This window comes from Pinus tabuliformis, chromosome 8 (genome assembly GCF_031772625.1).
Source record: "Pinus tabuliformis cultivar Carrire ecotype Pingquan chromosome 8, CPIR1, whole genome shotgun sequence".
Lineage (NCBI taxonomy): Eukaryota > Viridiplantae > Streptophyta > Pinopsida > Pinales > Pinaceae > Pinus > Pinus tabuliformis.
The window spans coordinates 1,508,447,929-1,508,469,145 of NC_142294.1; the positions used below are offsets into that span (position 1 = coordinate 1,508,447,929).

Consider the following 21,217-nt stretch of genomic DNA (forward strand, 5'->3'; position numbering starts at 1 on the left):
TTGATCATGGGGAGCAGTGCTTCTCCCACCCACCTTTGAAAAATCTCATACACTGAAATAATTTTGTCTTCTTGGAATGTTGCTGCTGCATAGAGAAAGCATAATTGCAAATTAACGTTCTCCCTACCCAATGCATCGTAGCTCAACTTTAGGCTATCATAAACACTATCGTTGTTGGGAGGACATTGGGCAGCCCATTCCCATTACTGTGGATCAGTACTACCAGCCATTGCCCTGCCCACAACTTTAAGTGCAAGGGGAAGCCCTCCACACCTATTACACACAATCTTGGCGTTTTCTTCATCGATATTTGCAGGCGGGTTCCTCTTATTATAGGGAAAAGCGTGGAAAGCAAACAATCTCCAGCTGTCATCTTGGATCAGGTCCCCCATTGTTATTGTGTACTTATCTGCAACCCCCATTTTTAACAATGCACTGCGATACCTTGAACTGATAACTAGTTTGGAGTCGGAGTGCATAGTTACAGGCCGCAGTATACCCAATCCCTCCAACAATTCGGCAGCTTCGCTTTCCCACACATCATCAACGAACAATGCAAACCTCTTGCTCTGCTCCAGTGTTTCATTCAACCATAATTTCACATCTTCCTTTGTAATTTTACTAGAATCTACATTTTTTTGTAGGGTTATTTGTGTATACAGGTCGTTCCTAAGATTTGTAACTGAGGGACTTTGAGAAACAGTTATCCAGAGTAACAAACCGTCAGAAAAATGACTGCGCACCTTTTTGCTGTTGAAGACCGTTTCTAGGAGAAGGGTTTTTCCAGAGCCGCCTTTTCCAAGCACGCCAATGTTCTTGGCCTCTGGATCCTCTATCATCAACTTGTAGAGATCTGCAGTGGCTTTATCCTGTCCCACTATAAGGGGCTCGTCGATCAACTTCGTCATTGCGGTGCCCACTGGAGCATGAAAGCCTTGGTAATTAGAAACTGCTGAGTCCATATCAGCCTCCATGGTTGCTGTCATCCGTCCTTCCTCAATTTGGGCTACGTGAATCAAAGATGAAAATTCTAGATGTGAGTTGATATTTTATATCAAACGGCTGATTCACGTGCTCATCTGATAACAAGAAAACATGTTCCATGTTGGTATCATGCATTGTTGCACCGTTATTGATGCTTGTCGCAGAAGATTTTCCAACTTTTTAAGCCAATCGTTAAGAGATGAAGCATTACCATCTCCTTTGCTGTTGAATTCCCGGCGATGTTGCTGGATGTCCCTGACGATAAGCTTGATTTTCATCACCAGATCCTTCAGGGACTCTAGCTCATCGTTGCAGCGTACTGCACTAGTTATGCTATCAAGAATCTGCTGGATTGTATTATCAATAGCCACACTAATAAAGCCAGAAACGAAACCTGGATCAGGCATGATTTTTTAAATAGCTTCCCTCCCCTCTTAACAAACGGAAACATATTTTGGAGTCCCCTTTATACAACAACAAGAAATGCACTCCTCTCAAGCTATTTCCAAGAAATACTAACACAAAATCTTCTGGGGAGATGGTGGAGACGATGCATACAAAAAAGAAGAGGAGGACCCAAATGTGAGGGCTTTACAAACTCATTTTAGGGAGATATCATATAATTTTTCCACGGCTTCATGTTATTTCTTCCTTTTTCCTCTTCACTGCAGTTATTACATTGATTGGAACTTTGGGGGCGTTCTTGGTATGAGGGTTCAGCCATAGAGTCCACATTTCTTCTTCATTGCAGCGGATAAATTTTTGCCAATTTTCCGGGTAACCTTGGTCGGAGGATACCATCCATAGTTTGACATTTTTTTTCCTATTTGTGACTATAGGAATCGGCAACTTAGTCCCTTTCGTCGCGTGATATATGGTAAGCGGCAGGGTTGGAATTTGATGGGCATTTTGCACGTTAGAGGCCATTTTGCCCGTAAAATATGTTGAAATTTTTTACATTACCTTCTGGCATGACGTGTTTGGAAGGAGCCAGAACGTATTTTTGACGGCTAAGAGTTTTTTGAAACGAACATTATAATACGTCCATAATGATCTTATCAACCAATAAACTTTAATTTTGAATCCTGCCTCGTACAATTTCAAAATCCAAAAATGTTTACTACAGAATTTTGGAATTCTAACAAAGTGCTCCTGCAACACTTAATTTTGAAATCGGAACAGTTTGTTTGCACTGTAATTTTAGCTTCATAATTATAGGATCTTTGGAATTCGAACAAAGTGCTCCTACAATACTTAATTTTGAAATCCGAACAGTTTGCTTGCATTGTGATTTTATATTTATAATTATAGGATCTCTGGGTTATTATAGTTTGAAATCCGAACAGTTTGCTTGCACTATAATTTTAATTTTGAAATCCGAACAGTTTGCTTGCACTGTAATTTTATCTTCATAATTATAAAATCTCCTAGTTATTATAGTTTGAAATCCTAACAATTTGCTTGCACTATAATTTTATCTTCATAATTATAGGATCTCCTAGTTATTATAGTCTTGCCGTTCCAACCATAATATTTGAAGTCAAACCATAATATTTGAAGTGTTGTATAATTGTTGAGGCTGTGTTAATTTGTGAATAAGGGTTTGAAAAGTGGTTAGAGAAGAAAAACCTGGGTGTTTTCACATGATGATTTTCCAAAAAGACATAGTTTTTTAACTTTATTTTACATAAATGGTTGGCTGAAATTAAAATTCGCTTAGACCATAAGCTCCGTGATTGTGGCTTCAACTAGATTTGCTGAAAGATATTATTTATGACCATCCGGCTTTTAGTTAATTTATTAGTAACTATTTTAGGTTTTTTTTGTTTTTTCCAATTGGAATTAAGTATAGTATTTTTTAAAGAAATTGTAGATTTGTGTGGATTAAATCATTTTTTTAATGTATAAATCAATTTAGTATGTTTAAAAAAATTTCTAGTCTTAAACACTTAAAATTGGATAAATACATTTTTTTTTAAATAGTGTTTTTTTAATGATGTTTTAGTTAAAAATATATTTGAAAAATATTTAGTAAATTGTTCTGGTATTTTAATATATATATATATATATATATATATATATATATATATATATAAGATATTGGAAAAATTGATTGTAATTCAGTTGTGAAACTCACATTGGGGACAATAATTATTGACACCTATCCATAATGCACATTGGCTCATCATGGTTATTCAAGAAAAACCATGCCCTAGCATACCCTACTAGTAGTCTGATTCTGGCTTTCACTCTTTCCAAATGAGTCTTGGGCGATTCACTTATTTCCTTACATTCCATGAAATCAAACTCTTAGCCAAACAACAGCAATTTAAAGCATACTATAAAACTAAAAAGAAAATTGTCAACAATTCCAATTTATAAACACAATTCTGTTATAAAATTTGTAAGAAGTGTGTATATATTTAACTATTACTGTCGTTTATTTTTTACTCTATCCATCACCAACAAGGTGTGTTACTTAAACACATACTTTAAACACATACTTGTAATACATTAAGTGGGTTAAGCATTCAAGTAAACCAAAATCTAATTTATTAATTGTACAATTTGACCATCTCAATGAAACGAATCTAAAACATCACTGGAAACTATTTATTTTTTTATTAAAATTAATAAATGTAGAAATGGTGTTGAAGAACTCAATTGTAAACATGATAATAATGTAGATATCTTATCTTGGAAACGTTTCTTGACAAAACTATTTATAAATGGGATTTGTTTGGCTCTTTTATGCTTTAGGAATTAATACAAATAGGAACTATAAACTTATAGATAACAATTTTGGGTATTTTTATTCCTAGGCTTCACATTTTTAGTCATTATCTATTTTCTTTTGTGCCATTAATATTGCAAGCTTTCAATTTTCCATGGGTAAATCTATTTAGGCCCCTTTTCACCTTTGATTGATTTTCTTTCTTGTTGATGCAGCTTGAGGTGGATGTGAATGGACCATACCAATTGAAGAGACATCCCAAGTGAATTCAAATATGCACACACATAGAAAGAAAAACATATTTTTAATAAATAGGAATTAAGATATTTACAACTTGCACAAAAGCACCTATAGCCTAAGGACACACAACCACGGAAAATGGATTTGAGACCATTCAACAAAGGTTCTTACCTAGTCTCCTTAAATATAAGTCTACAAAACTAAGTGATCAATAAGCATCTAGTCTAATAGAGACTTTACATCAAATAATATATCAAATAATGACACACACACACATATATATATATATATATATATACCCACAACACAACAAATTTGGCTTGGTTTGAAATGTTTTTGTAATGATAAGATCTCATTAGATGGTCAATCTTAATATGATTGAATTCCCAGGGACAAGGGGAAGAAAAAATATATATTTCATACTCCTTAGAAGGAATGTCGTTCAATAACATAGAATTCGTTCATTTGATCAGGGTAAGTTGGATTAGAATCCAAGTCCAAATAGTTTCCTTGAAATCCAATGAATATGCATCTATCTCTTATGCAAACATCATTAAAATTCCCACTTGAATGAAACAAACAATCAATCCATGAGTGTGTTAGTGCATCATCAAACCTACGTAGCTGAAAGAACAAAACCTCTTCCTTGTCATAATAAATTTGGACCACAATCTTGCTTGTTGCCACTAGCTCTCCCTAAGTGTATTGGCCACCCACCTTTATTGGATTGTTTGGGCCAGAGGCTTGTCACAATATCACCGACTCACCTCTCACTTATGAAATTTATCCTATGTCACAATGTCACTTTTGGAACAGTGAAAGTGTTGCTTCGACTACAATCTGCACCAGATATCGAGTGTCTCAACATATCGCTTAAAAGCTTTGAAATGTATGGCTTATGAAGAACGACATCTATTGCCACTTATGAAATACTAAAACACTTTTAATACATTGTACTTTCTTGACTACAAACTCTCGGTAGTGGAGCCCCACATTGATTCCATGTGATTATGATAGTGGAGAGGATGCAGAGGATAGTCTATCTTATAGTTTTACTTTGTTGGTCATCTTTACATCCCATAAGATCTCCTTAGTAATATCTCATATATACAAATTCTATGGCATGTATGAGTGAAGGACATTTGATTTCAGAGTTATGGATATTTTATTGTGAGTGTTCCATACAATTTGAAACCAAAATTGAGAATTCAATAAGTCATTTATGTGTTATGGTCATTTTTTTTTCTTATGATAGATATGTGTTTTTAATGAAACCTTTATTAGTGAAGGGTTAATTTATTATCAAAACATCAATTTTGAAGGGCAAAATTTTAAACATAATATTTCTTGAAAGGCGACATAAAAAGCTAAAATGTTAAAAAAAAATTGTATAATGAGTAAAAAGTAATCCAAATTCCAAACCTAGTAAAAGGTCCCTTTCGTCACATAATATGGGGAATGAGGTAAGTGTCCATTTCAAGTGTTACTACTTAACCTCTAAGTTTTTAGGTTTAAATCTATGGTTACATTACGTTTCATTTTCAAGTGTTTGTACTGAAATTTTAAATTTTAGGTTCAAATTTCTTGTCGCATAACATTTCATTTTAATTTTAACGAGATTTATTAATTAAACCATCTTAATATAACCCACGATTTTCACATATATTCACTTTGAAACCCAATAAAGACTTGGTCCTTTTTGTCCCGTTTATATAGGGTAAATACGTTAGTATTATAATCTCTTCATGTTTACTTATGTCTTTTTTGCATATGCAAGTGAGATGTGAATCTCAGATATTTTAGGTTCAAATTTCTGGTTACATAACACTTTTTGTTGAGCTAAGAGACTTAGTTTATAGTTCTTTAGGAAGACATGAGTAAATTTGTCTATATTTTTTTAAATAAAAATTAAAATTAAAAAATATGTTTTATTGAGTCTAGAGATTCATCCTACAACAGTGTAATGTGTAACTTTGTCTACTATCATCAAAATTCAAATTTTACTCAAATAAAAGTTTAAAAAAATTTAAAAACTAATAAATAACTATACAAAATATTTAAATAATGTCACTTTATAAAAAAAATTGCAAGTGAAGAAATTAGATCCTTCTGGTGTCATGATGGATCTCTGCTTGTTTAAATAGAAAACTAATGTCTAATATAATTTAAAAAAATGAATATGTTGTAGAGTAATTAAAAGTAATAAAAGTGTGTGAATCACATATTTAAATTTTATACTTTTCAAAAATATTTTAACAAGATATTTAAATAAATTATTTGAACATCTAAATTAACTAATTTATGTCGATATCAACTTCATATATATCTATATATATAGGAAAAAACATAAATTTTTATTGTTACAATTTTTATTTGGTCCTATATATATTCTATTTAGTATTCAAAGATACAATTTAAACAATGAAAAATAACACATTGTATTTTGCACTTTAAAAAATTACACTGAATAATTTGATAAATCCCTACTTAAAATAAATTTTTGTTAATTACATAACACTTCACTTCATTTTTCCCTCGACATAGACGATTAAACTAAGTCAATACTGCCCAAAAACTACCGCCGAAAAGTTCTATAGTTTTTTACTTAGAAACCCACGAAAGACTTGAATTTATTTTGCCAAATTTTTCGGTCATACTTGTTCACGGAAGGTCCAGTGACAAAGCCAACCATTAATCATATTGACATTGCGGGGTCCTCCGCAGAACCGAATCTACAATCTAGATAACCTTTTCCTGCGGTTCTCGAATTTGGTTCACACGCTCACCTTTCACTGTCGGGCCTACACGGACCCGACTCTACAATCTAGAGAAACTTTTACTGTGACACGAATTTGGTCTGCACGCTTTACTTTCAGCCAGCCTTCAAAGTCGAAATTTCAAAGTCGAAGACTGTAGTCATTACCGCAGGTTAATGATTTCCGATTGGTATACCTCTCATCTCCGACAATCTAGTGTCATATGTGGTACAATTTCATTGCTAAACGTCATGCATATTCAGTTTCACATGACGTCGAATTTCGAATCTCTTTACTAGATAGCTTTTTCTGGGCAGAGATCAGCGGTGATTGCTCGAGTACCAGAATACGGATACGTGTGGGGACAATCAACACTGTTGTAGAAAAGTAAGGTTTTGAGGTGCCCGATTTTCTCGATCCAGTCAAAAGAGGGAACCCACAATGCACTTTCTGGGGCCGATTTTCTCGATCGAGCTGGTGTCAGTAACCAAAAAAGAGTTCCCAATATTCTCATTGGAAACAAAAATGAGACATCAGCAGTGCACTTGCACACATTAACAAATTATCTCCCTGGCTCAGGCCTAGAATTTTCAATTCCTTGCCCCAGTCAAGTCGAAATTTGATTACCGTTCTTTGTTTTTCATCTCTGTAGTTTTAAGTATTATGCGGCCACATAAGTGTTATTTCTTTCCCTTTGTTATATGCAAAATTTATATATAACAGCATACCATAGTTAACGTAAAGGAAGTCTGATTAAATGAAAGATTTCCATTTTGTTTGGGGATATACCACTATTTTGATTTTAAAAATCTCCAAAGTTTAAGATCTATAAACTCGGTTGAAACAAATTAAATAAAGTTTAATATCATCAAATGAGAAATTTAGATTAATAAATATAGAATAGTTTTGTTATTAATATCTAAGAAATATGAAATTATTGAATTGAGGTGTTTTTTTATTTATATTATGAAAAATAAAATTAAAAAATCAGTAAAAATTACATTATCAAAGTTTTGTCCAAGCATTTTGAACCATTTAATATGGTTGAGAGTCAAGACAATATGAAGGACAAGATCTTGACATCAAATTAAATAAATAAAAAGAAAATTTGTTTTAGCCACTAAATTTAAAAGGATGGCCATTGATTGCCAATCCCTGAAAACATAAGTGGTTGAGAATATAATAAGCTATCCTCATACATGACTCCTTGTCATAACAAGAAATAATGTTGGGATAAAGAGGTAATTGCTTGATTTGAAATCAACTTGATGGAATCTACATATTTGCAATCAGCCAAATGTCTACATATACAAATTTATGGTCAATTTTTATTTTTTAACTTCTTAACGTTTTAAAATAATATTTATTTATTTATTTATTTTTATTTTTATTTTTTTCAGTAAAACAGCCTTATATTAATAGGAATGTTTTACATATTCGATCAATCTTTAACCAGTGGTGACAACACAACTTACTAATGTCCATCGGATCAAGCAACATAGATCTTAGTGCCAACCAAAAATACCTTGTCTCTCAATGAAGTATACATTGCTAAGAGTAACAACGACAAAAGAATAGGGACATAGAAATAGAGAAGTGGCTTCAGCTCATGCAAAATCCTAAAAGGAAAAAAGAAAATAGCAAGGGGAAAAGCTTTTAGCTCAAACAACCATGTCCACAGATCGCTCCACTTTGAAAGACATTGAAGAACGTATAACCAGGAAGCATTAGCATCCCACGTTTGGAAAGAAGGTAATACACCACAATTATCCCCAACACGAGCTGACTAATTATCCCGACAATTATCCCCATCAATTATCCCCAACACGAGCTGACTAATAGAATTTGTAGTGGACAGAGAGATCCAATTTGAGTAATACACCACAACCACAGTCCCCATCCGAGGAAGCACCATCAAAGAGGAAAATCGGGAATCTGTCATCCAAGTCAATGAATGAAATGGATCTGGTTGGGGCTTTGGGTTACCAGGGGCCGACCTCCATGAAAAGAGTCACGATTCAGAGGGAGACAGACATAGTATCTGAGGGAATGCCTTCGAAGATCAACTTATTTCTAGATAACCAAATGCCCCACAAGACATAAAGGGGGACAACTCTATAAACAATGGCTTGAAGAGACCAGGGTTCAAAACATGCAAGAAAGGAGGAGCACTCAGAATGAATATTGATACCAAGGAGGAGCGGGACCGTATTCCAGATGTCAGCAGCAAAGGGGCAGTGCAGGAATAGATGGAGACAATCCTCGGAATCCAACCAGCAAAGAGAACATCTACCAGGCCCCACAAACCCTTTTTTTAGCAGTTGATCCCAGGTGAGGACGCAATTGTATAAGACCAACCAGGGGAAGCATTTATTTTTTAAAGGGGTTTCCCATAGCCAGAATTTGGAGGTGCAACCTGCAAGAGGAAGAGGGTGGATGCTGGAGGAACTATATTCATGCACATCCTTGGCAACAATCTGCCCTTTTAGAATCCAACCACCCCAAACGAGTTGATCAAGTTACATAGTAAATAAGATGCCAGAGATAGTGAGAAGACTGCGAAAAGATTCCCATTCAGCGACCAATGCATCTGGAATGCCTAACTGTCGAGCATGAGGCCAAACTGAAGCATGGAAAGGGAAGGAAATGTCTTATCTAAGGCTGGCCAGATCATGGAACCCCAGCTTGATGAGAGTGTGATAAAGGGGACCAATAATATGTGGCAGCCTAGCATACCTTTAATGACATACTTACCAACAAAATTTTGTTGTCCATCACCCATCAACCACCAGAGATTCATGTCTGAAACTACGCAAGATATATGATGCATTGGTATTCGATGCGCCCTGACCTCACCCATTCCTCGAGAGCCTTAAAGTGGATGTACTTAGTGAATAGAATGGTCTGCCAAAGGCCCCTTTCCCTGAAAGCCTACCACAAATCCGTGATTAAGAAGGCAATATTGAATTTTCTGCGATCGAGAATGCCCAACCACCCAACTTAATAAGCATGAAAAATGCCCAACCACCCAACTTAATAAGCATGGAGATTGTGCTACGAGCCACAAGGTTAAATTTTCTCTGTGGGCACGTACGAGAGCAAACAAAATTAACAACAATAGAATTTAATTTATAAATAATAGTCTAAAAAATATAAAAGAGACGCATCTAGAACAATAAGGAAACTCCTATTTCCACCTCTATAGCAAAGTTAATGTGCCCTGACATGCGCCCCCGATAGCCCGATATAACACGCTGTTTTTTTTTTCTCTAATTATCACCGCGCCATTGTTATTTCGTTATCAAAAGCGTATGTCAAGACGCATTAACTTTGCTATAAAAATAGAAATTAGAGTTTCCAAACAATAAGGTGCTAGAGTTTCCAAACAATAAGGCCTTGCAGCACCGCCTTGGTCATGGTGACCAGCGATTTATGGTCCCATCGAGTGAGCATCTTCTTGAATTTGCATACGATCCGGTCGCCGTCAAGAACTTTATCGACTGCAAAATACGTCCTATTTAAAAAAACAAAAAAACTTCTGTCGAACGTCAAATTCCACTTTTACGTCTTTCTCGGTTTCAGTGTGGTCGGTATTTTATAACACTGAGGATCTTCGAATGTTAGTTTGTTAAATCAAAATTTCCTTTTGATATCTTTTCAATATTCATGATTAGACTAATTTATTGAAGCATCTTGGAACATTTATCCGTTAAATCAAATTTTCCATTCCTTTTATTTATCTTCATGACTCGTGATTAAACTAGTTTATTGTTTTTCTGTTCTAGGTAATGGCAACGAATAATTAGGGTTAATAAAAAGAGTTTAGTGTGACTGTGATCTTCTCGCCATAAAGTTTTCCTTTTTTTCGGCCGTGTTTCACATGATCATTCCATCGCTTTTTACTTTAGCTCGAAAGCCACTGGGAAATTCTAATAGCAATATCCGAAGCTGATCGCGATGTGAACAGAGCTCACAAAATAACATAAGTCCCACCTGCAGCTTAAAATGTCCTCTCTAGTTGAAATATAAAGAGATTGTTCAGGTTATTCATGTCCCATCGTCCCTATTTTTCGTATTTCATCGGTGACGTACTGCAATACGCAACGAACTCCTAGAGCTATGATTTAAAGAAAAGTAGGTCCATCTATGGATTAATAAAGGAAATGGGCAGATAATTGAAGTAAATATATCATTTTACTCTCACATGTTATCTAAATTCCTTAAGATAAGACATTATCCATCTTATTTAGGAAATAAAATTATTAATTTTCAATTGAAAAAGCTAGATTTTGCAAACCTTTCTTCGAAATTTTTAAACTATAAATAAACAATTGTATTGGTAATGATAATGAGGAGCATTATCTTCTTTGCCAGTGTTTCATCGTATGTTGGATTTTGGGATAGCATTTAAATGGTTTTTGATGGATTAAAAGTTAGTTGATGGTTAGAGAATAACTTAAAATGCCAAGTAACACATGATAGAGATGGTGTTATTGAGGATACAAGATTAAATAGTCATACAATATTATGGAGAGATCTCTTTAAAGTTTTTTAAAATAATGTTTAAGGATGACTATACTAATTTTAGTTTATACATGTATGATTAGCTAGTTTTAAATTTATACTCTATATAAATTAATAAAATTTATGTGATAATTTAGACTAATTAATATATTTCATGATTTTTTTTAATTATGACAATTATTGCATGGCTGTCTAAATATTATCTAGGGTCTTAATTAGATCAAATCAAAAAACTTATTTTTCTTTTGCATACAAGTGCAAGTTGTCCTTCATAGTATGTTGTATAAGTCGTTTCTTCTTTTTACTCCAAATTTTATATTATGCATAGCCTTTCTTGTTCATTAGCTTCAACTTCTTCAAAATTTTCTCTTCTACCTTGTGGTCTATATTTGGTTTTTCATCTACATGTTGATTAAAATTTTCTCTCAATCTTTATAAGATCAAAAACATCTTCTTCTTTTTCTTTCATTCCCTCTTCCACTATAAAAAAAATTTCAACAATTTTGATGAATTTTTTTATTTTTTTTGTTCCTTTTTTTGTTGTAGCTAGCATAATTTTGCCATTTCCTCTTTCATCTATATTATACTTGGGCTTTGCAATCTACTCCTTAAGAAATGTTAATTTAGCTTGATCATCAAATTCAACATTCACTACTAGGTTCTTCTCACATTTTGCTACTATTGTTGCAAAGGAAATTTCAATTTCATCTTCCACTTGTGTATACACACACTAGAATTCTATTTCTTAACCATGGTGACACTTTGTATCTCATATAGAATAACTATTTTCTTCTATAGTTCTTCAACATATTTTCTACAATGTTTAGGTCAATTGTAGTATCTGTGTCTTTTATATCTTCTTTTACATCAGCAGGCTCTTCCACAACTTCTCCAATTACTTCATCGATATCAATATGTTGCAATTCTTGTGTCACAATAATCACTTCATCAACATATCCAACACCCTATTGATCAATGGTTCCCTCCCTTTACCTATATACCATCACCAGAGTATTCCAAGCTTCTATGGCCCTCATTCGTCTTGTAATTTTTGTAAGGATGTTGTCATCCAATTATCGTTGAAAAAGAAAAATTGATGTTGCAACATCCTTCTTTTTCACTCTAAATTGATCCCTATGATTATGAGTCATAGCCTCATAGGCTCCCTTACTTACAGATTCTTCAAACCCATTCAAAAGAACAACCCATTGTGTTTTTGCATGGAATTTGGTCACTATCTTAATAGACCCAAAATCATAATTTTATAGAATGACATTAGAGAAATTCTGAGGTCTAAATTGGGTCTTCCAAGGAAAATAATAAAATAATAATTAAAATAATAAAATACGATTTTTGATTTTTGAAGAAAAAGAAAGGAAACTACTTTTTTTTTCTTCTATTTTTGGCTTATCTCCTTATAAGTTTACTCAAACGTCAAGTGTAGATACTCATTGTGTTATGTCCCCAATTTTTGTGAGTGCCAAAATTCACTAAGGAGTTTTGCCAATTTTGGAAATATTAAATAAAAAGGAGATATTATTTTGTGGAAGAAAAACATAAACTTTTATTTTAAAGAAGAATGGTGATAAAATAATATTTTTTTAGAAAAGGGAGGTAGTTATTATTGTAATGGAGAATGGTGAAAAAGTAATATTTTATTGGAGAATGGAAGAAAATTATTACTTTATTGGAATGGTGGTAAATTATTATTTTATTCAAATGGTGGCAAAAAGTGGAAAATAGCCCCCACTAATAAAATAATAAGGAAAAACAGAGGATCTAGAAGCTAGAGGGAGCCTTAATTAAGAATTATAAAAGGAGGAGGAACTCAATTGCAAATCATTATATCTTATCATTTCTATTTGACATCTAAGATTAAGTTCTCTTAAGTTGTTTAACCAAGATAGTCAATGTTACTTAGCACAAGGGATTTCCAAGAGGAAATTCCAACTTTATCTTTGGAGAACTTAGTGTCTCCCTAGTGAGGCTCTGAGGGAGTATATTTCAGAACTTCCATTGGATTTTATTGCAGAAAAATGGCAGAGAAATTTGTTATTTCTAGGCACAGAGGACAAACCCCAAAGGTTATTTGGAGCAACATCTTTCTATTACAAGTTATGAATTAAGAGATTTTCTATTGGTGAGAGGAGGAGTTTGGCACCATTTTTCAAAGTCGTTCCTGTATCTTTTGGCTAGGCTGAAATTTCTCTTATAGAGGGTGTGCAGGGGTTGGAGAACATAATTTTTGTTGGTGTTTGGTGCTCGTATTTGCTAGGAATTTTTAATTGGGAGTGATAGATATTTTCTTGAGGATCTTTGTGCACAATCTCTCAGCCATTTGTTGGAGAGTTTTATCATTTCTCAATAGTTACTCTTTCGTTGGGCGCAATCGTGTGTAGCTAGAAATTTGGTCTATTTTGGGCATTCGGGGTCACCCAAAATTAACCCAAACGATTTTGGGTTTTGTTGGTTTGGGTGTGACGAGCTTATAGCTAATTTTATAAAAAAAAATTGGGAAGTATTCAAGCTAGAATCATGCATTCTTATTGTATGGGTAATTGCTAGTTAGCTCAACAATGTGGATGACATTATGGGTACGATTTTAGCTTGGAGTTAAGCCAACCCATTTGTGGGTTTTTATGGGTTTGGTGTGAGGAGAACCAGTTAAATTTTCATAATTTTTTGAGTTTTTTCAAGGGCATAAATTCCAATTCTTCTCCAACAGTAGTAGCAACAACAAAAATAATATTTTTTTTGGGTAATTTTCATTTTTCGGGTTTTCAGTGTTAGTTGGACTTAGCCCAATATTTTTCTGGGTTTTGTAGATTTTGTTGAGATAAGCCTCCAATTACTTTTTCAAAAATTTTGGAGTATATCTCAAGGTATAAATCATATTTCACCTCCAGTAGTAACAAAAGTAGTATTTATGGGAAGTAATCTACAGGTGCAACTTATTGATTTCTAGTTCTTTTTTGGAGGCCCGATTTATTATTTCAGTAGATATTCTATGACCATCACGACAACTATTTATCTCGAGAGCTTTGCATGTAATTTCTCTAGTAAGAAAATAAATATGCTCAATTATCCATTTATTTTGTTATTTGCAATTGTGGCATTTTTGGGTTTATTCAGAAATGTTATTTTATTTTTTTCCGCAATTTTATGGTTCTTGTTCTGCAATTTCTTAGAGAAATTTATGGTAGAAATTTTTGAGCAATTTCTCGAGAAAACTAAGAAAAATTATAAACTAAGGTATTAAAGTGGTATCAAAGCATGATCTTCTCTAGTTGTCGGGAAGCTAGCAAGATCATGGTGGTGTAGGAATGTGTGCATAGTGATTGATGAAATTTATGGACACTACAATGACACGAAAGGGGAGGAGTACACAAAGAATCATGGAGGAGACTCTCAGAAACAACAAGAAGATAATAAAGATGTTAGTCAAATTATGTATTAGTAATGGAATACAATCGAGCTATCCTCATCCTTATAACATAGGCACTAGAGGTGTGCAAGCCACAAGAATGAATCCAATTACACCATATGGGAAAAGTCAGCAGAATTAGTGCATTAGACCTCCTCAAGAGTAGTGGTCACGATGGGAGTAGTTGGATGATGGGACCAAAAGGAGATTTTACTTCATATCGTGGGGCATAGGGTGCATGTTCGCTGACAATGAGCCTGAGGAGGAGGTTGAGTAGGAGACTGAGGGCATACATGATTGTGAGGAGCACGTGGATACACATAGTGTGACACAAGAGCCACCTTTGTTGAAGTTTCTTTTGGTAGAGTTGGTTGACATATTGGTGGAGACAGTTCAACATACACTTGTTGATGAGGTGTCAGTGGACATAGAGTTACCTGCCATTGATGAGGTGTCAGGATACATATCTGCAGTTGATGAGGTGGCAGGAGACACAAAGGTACCCAGATTTGTCACTAAGTTTATAGATGTTAGCCACCCACAATAGTTTCATTAGCACCAAGTTCGCCTTATAAGATTGAAATAGAAGGCCACAATAATCCAAGAGACCATTCTAGAGCAGAACCAGGAGCTAGATGGCATGAGAGTGGTTTGTGTAGAGACAACGACCAAGCTAAATCGTGTTGGGGAATGGTTTCATTCGCTAATGGTATAGTTAGAGGAGTACACACTGGAGCACCGAAGCAACCCTCTTCTAGGAAATATAGGTTAGGCTAATAACATTATCAGGTTACCTCTGCACATTGCAAAGAGAGTGGCATAGCTACTTATAAATATCTCATGTGTTTACCATGATTGTGAGATGAGGTGACATGAATTGTGCAGAAGAAACATTCGTAGGTTGGAGTTGTTGCGTGTATGGGTACACATGCATTCGACCATGCCCTTGGGGGTGAATGTCATGATATTATGGCTTGGTACGTGGTGGAGTGGGCTATATTTATGGAGAGGGTGTTAGTCGAGAATGAAGCTTAGAATTAGCTTTTAGACATTGGGGAAATGTAGGCCTAAGTTGGCATTGGGATCTAGGTGGGGTTTCCTACTAGATTATTGAGATACAAGATGACGGTTCTTGGGATCCATGTGGGATTCCCCATCACATCATGGATGTGGCTAGTGAGGGCATTGGCGATGTGATGGATCCAGTGATTGAGAATCCCCACACTTTTAGATCTCCATCAACATTAGTGATGGGTGATGAACCTCAGTATTACAACAAGAATGTTACAACTCCCAAGGCTACCAACTTTATTTATCAACCCGAGGTTCATACAAACTTAAGAGGTATCGATACTATATGTGCAACATAAATTGTATCCTTCCTTCACTATCATGATGTAATGGAGTGAATGTAATGAAATCAAATCCTAAACTAATTGCAGAAAATGAAATGCTTGAAATAGAAAGCTTATCCTATTGCAGTAAAGGAAATACAAGGAAAGAAAACATATTCTAATTGTATAGAGTAAAGATCATGAACTAAATATCAACCATTATATTTCAAAGAGTTTAGATCCATTGACATGGTTCAGTGGGTGTGGCAATCAAGAAAATCATTATTGTATTTCTATTTCATAAATATGTCCATTGACCTAGATTGTTGGGATGTTTTGTAGGGGTAAAAAGGCAAGTCATTAGTGGTATTTAGTCTTCCCTAATGACGTATTTAGAGCCTATGAGTGATGATTCAACCCTAAGGGACAAAAACCAATTTTTTTATGAAAATCATGGAAAGTATATACATGATGGAAGATTGCTACAAGAAGTTGCAGATTTTCTACAGGAAGATATAATTCACTTAATGACAAAGAAAATCAAATAAAAATTAGATGGGATGATTATCTTTTATTGAATAGGATATATTAGGTGTCCATTACAAGTGGAATCACTCAAAAATATCCCTATTAACACATGCTAAAAATAGCAGAAAATTACTCGTCTAAAATATAGAAATTTGAGAACTAGTGAGCTAGTTAATCTATCCAATGCCTAACCTAATCAAGTGAAAATGAAATGGGGTAAATTTTGTTATTAACTGTAATTCATTTTTTATATAATGAAATTTGAATCAACTTGATTGAATTTCGTTAGCATGTTCTAAAAAATAGCAGAAATTTACTATTATTTTCCACAAGGGACTTTTAGAAATTTAGATTTGGGAATAAGCAAACTAATCCAAGTAGCTCAATGATTACTATGACATTCCAAATCTGTTCCAAGGATGAAATCATGCTTGTGATCCTGCAAAATAACTTACTTAAACCATTTAACCCAATCCCACAACAAGGAATCATCAATACTAAATGTAGAAATAGAAAAGAACAAGAACAAGAGATGCATGTGAATAAGAAGAGAAAAGAAGAAAAGTAAATTATACAAAAGGGATCTGAGGCTCCTAGGATGGCCAAGCCCAAGGAAAATTAGATTCTTATGAAGGAGACCAAGATTTAGAAGCTAAAAATGGTACCAATCTTCCTTATTTCCATCAATACAATTACATCGTTACAAGAAATGGAAGTGGAGCTGCAAAAATATGATTTCTCTCCATGAATAGACTAAGAAAATTCAACCCCTAGAGGAAATTTCGACTTGGTACTTATACATAATTATAAGGAAGAATTCCACATGAAAGGACGAAGATTTCCCCTCCAAAATCCCTCAAATAGTGAATATGGTTCCCAACACTAAGAATCAACATTAAATGACAGAGAACACATTCCTAGATTTTCTCAATCATTGGAGCTCCAAATTTATGCATGATTTCATTATATCTTGATGATTTATCATTCAGTATTGATACACCTATGGTAGGGAGAAAGTCCCTAAATTATCTCCTCCTCCAAATCTTCATAATCTACCCAATATTCTTACAATATTCCACAAAAATAAATAATATTAGGCATAAATATGTAATTATCCATAAACCTTCTTAATGAACATATGAAAGTTAAAAATAAATTATCTAATGAAAAAATAGAGGTTTAATGTGTTGAAGGATGGTTAGATGGGCCTTAAATTATGTCTAATTTGGAGGCCCATCATACCCCCATGCTGAAAGTGCAGCTCATCCTCTGAGCAACTTAGTGACCTCATTATGCCTCATTCATGGCCCTCGTGGCCTCTCTCTTGTACATTCCTACCCTTTTCCCCTTATGAAATATGGGTTCTTGAAGATTTTTCAGTTTGGCAAGGTCTTCCATATCATTTTCCAATCTTCTGCTACCTTTTTCAACCATTTGGACACCTCTAAAACCCTCAAAACGCCCTTAGATGAGATCTTGTAGCAATGCAGAGCATCCTGTAGCAGACTTGTAGAATTATGTAGCACATCACAAAATATATCAAATCTTGACTAAAATTTCACCTTATGCTTAATTTTTGCCTCTTAGCTTTCTATAACATCTTTTAGGCTTTCAACAAAAGCTAGAAAGAGAATAGAGATCTCTTGGAAAGCCTATTTTCATCACTGCGGTTTGAGTTCTATTTTGATGGTGAATGCCCTCTTGCCTTTTGTTTCCTTATTCTTCTCTTTTGTGGCCTAGATGATTGCTTAATGGGCTTCAGAGTTATCTGTTTTGATTAGGTCTCTCTTAAGCACTGCTATTTTGGTTTTTAGCACAACTTGTTCCTTTCTTCCTTCTTGCTCTTTCAGTTTTTCTTTTGGGTAATTTCCCTCTTCTCCATGTTCTTCTACTTGTTCATTAACTTCTTCTCCTTCTGCTTGGTTGTGGTATTTCTATGGTTAGATACACCCCCCCAGCTTTCAATACAACTTTCCAAAGTTGCCAAGGAAACTGTCTATTTATGTTAGAAGTTTTAGATATTCTTGTGTAATGAAGGTTTTTATGACATAGAAAAAGAATGAGCTTTCTTATATTTCTTGGAGGAAGTATGATTTCATGCTCACTAAAAAATAATTGCAATTCCCCTTATTATTAGGCTCAATTTGAAGGAAACATCCATATTTCATTTTTTTTATTTGTAAATATTTATCAAAAGTTTCCCATAGGTTGGACCACTGAAAAGATCAAAAATTTTGCAGGCTTCTTGTTCACATATGGAAAGGATAAATATGTATTTACCTTTTATTATTGTGTTGTCCTTCGAATCCTAGGGTTTAGGAGTGAAATTCCTTAAAATTAGGGTCTTTTGCAACAATTTTTACCTTCATGTTTCTCCTGTAGCAACTATGTTTTCTCTTGGCGTAGGGAAAAATCTTCTTACAGTTGGTTAGTCTTGGCTCCCCAGGTGTTTGGCTTTCTCTATGAGGCTTGGGTTGCTTCCCCTTAGCTTGGAGGGAGGTTATTCCTTCAATCTGCTCCTTATTTCCCTCTAATTATTCCTTTTGCTGACAGGTCGATTGCTTAATTTTGATTAGGTTTGCTGAGGGAGGTTGAGGCTTTTGACCCATCCTTAGCTTATAAAACCTCATCTCTCATGCATTGACAACAAATTTCTAGCTATAATACGCTCAAGAGAAGAGGTGAAGAATATTGCATACCTATACCTACCTGATGGTTGTTGGAGAGGCATGCATACTTCTGTTGAGTTGCTGATAGATCCATGCTTCTCTGGAGGTGATAATTTCCTTTGTTTTATTCTGCACATGTCTTCATAGCTTGATGATTATTTGACTGATAAGGTTGTTGTGCGAAAATTTCTTTCTAGTGCCCATTCTGCTATTGGTGGAGTGGATGAGTGATGAAAGTGGTGTTGAGGTACCTCTCTCAACCTTCCCTAAAGAAGACATGACCTTTTGACCCCTTTCTCCAACCAAATTGCCTTCTGTAGCTTCTTCTCGACCATCTTGTAGCCCTACAGGATCTTTCTATAGCAATTATAGTCTTCCTGTAGCAATCTTATTTTATGTATACCTCTCAAAATATAGGCTAGATTGATCAAAAATTTGTTGAGCATGTTGAAATCATCCTTATGCACCTCCCCATAAAACATCTTGGCCATTGGAATCTTGGCCATTGGATGCACAAATCACGAGAAAATTAAAAATAGTTGTATGTGATGGAGGCTAATTTCTCGAAAAGTGTGCACTGGATTTTTTTGAAATTGCTTGAGCATGTTACCATCATCCATATTCATCTCCCCCTGAAACAGATCGACAATTGGATGCACACTTTTCCCGATATGATAAAAACAATTTTCTTCCCTGTGTACTTTTACTTCCTATAGCAAGACAGAGCCTTCCTGTAGCATTTTAGGAAAACAAGGACAATGAATGAGAAAAGCTTGGAAATTATGGGTGGATGGTGGAAATAGATGAGGGTGATGTATTGGTATGGCCTTGGTCCTGTTGTAGCATTTGAGAAAAGGAGGAGAAAATCTAATTTGACTTCTTTTGACTAGGCTTGTGATCAACTTTTCTTTTGGTAGCTAACCTGTTTTTGTTGCTTGCAGAGGTTGGAGATAAACTGCATTCATGAGAGAGAGATACATGAAGCAAATATTTTATTTATTTATTTTTTTCTTCTAATCCTACTAGCCACCTTAATGAGGTTTTCAACTAGTAGGTTTTCCCAGGCACCTCAAAGGAGGTTTTCACCTAGGATCTTTTGGTTTTTCTTTTTTTTTTTTTCCTTTTTTCCAACCCATTGACCACCTCATGGAGGTTTTCAATTAGTAAGCCAATATAAAGTGACTCAAAGGAGGTTTTCACTTGAGATTTTTTTTTTCCTCTTATTTTTCATTTTCTCTTATTTTTCCTATCCTACTCTACTTGAAAAAACAAAATCATTTTCAAGTGTAGGAATACTTCCAATGAAGCCACTTGCATAACAAGATGATATATGAAATCATGTGTAGGCACGAAACATATGGTTTGACATGACCTAAATGTGAGTTACCAACTGCTTTGACTAAGATGAGGTTAAAAATTGTTGAAGAAGAGTGTGTTACTACAACTTAACAATTTTTTGGAACCATATTTCAATATAGTTGTGATGCCCCTGGTCCACTTGTTGATTTGAATCATCTTGGATGTCTTCTTATTCCATGAAATTCATATCTTCTTATTTTTGCTAATTATTCTCTTGAACACATAGAGGATCTAATGGTGAGCATGATCCAACTTTCTAAGTCTCTGATTCTAATGTTTGCTTTTAATCAAGTGTATCCCACGATTCTTTGGTATTCTCATTTGAATCTTCTTTTTCTGAATGTTTTCCTCTAATGACATCAATAGAACCTCTTTTTTGCAATACCTTTCCTGATCTAGGATGAATACCATTTATATCAAGAGGAGATTTTTGGAAGTATTGTACCACAGTATTGTAAGTGGGCTAAGCTACTTCCTTGTATGGGTTTGGGAATGGTGGTATAGGTAGTTGAGTGGGATTGAATATTTGAGATGTATGTGGTAGGGGTTGTGGTTGTGGTGGAGGTGGATGGTAGGGATAACATGGAGTTGGGTATGGAGGATATTGAGGATATTGTGGATGGCTCCCATAAGTTCCTTGCCAACTTTGTTGCCAAGATTGAGTT

General features: G+C 34.5%; 1 protein-coding gene across 1 annotated transcript; it reads right to left on the minus strand.

Annotated features, from left to right (window-relative positions):
* Window positions 1-203: 203 nt before the first annotated feature.
* Window positions 204-974, minus strand: LOC149241602 (putative disease resistance protein At5g05400). The gene has a single exon (XM_089370593.1). It carries the CDS (start codon window positions 972-974, stop codon window positions 204-206), a length of 771 nt encoding a protein of 256 aa, XP_089226719.1.
* Window positions 975-21,217: the final 20,243 nt, after the last annotated feature.

Bases quoted from the DNA above. Each gene is read 5' to 3' on its own strand.
- LOC149241602 (XM_089370593.1), bottom strand. From the start codon at position 974: ATGGAGGCTGATATGGACTCAGCAGTTTCTAATTACCAAGGCTTTCAT.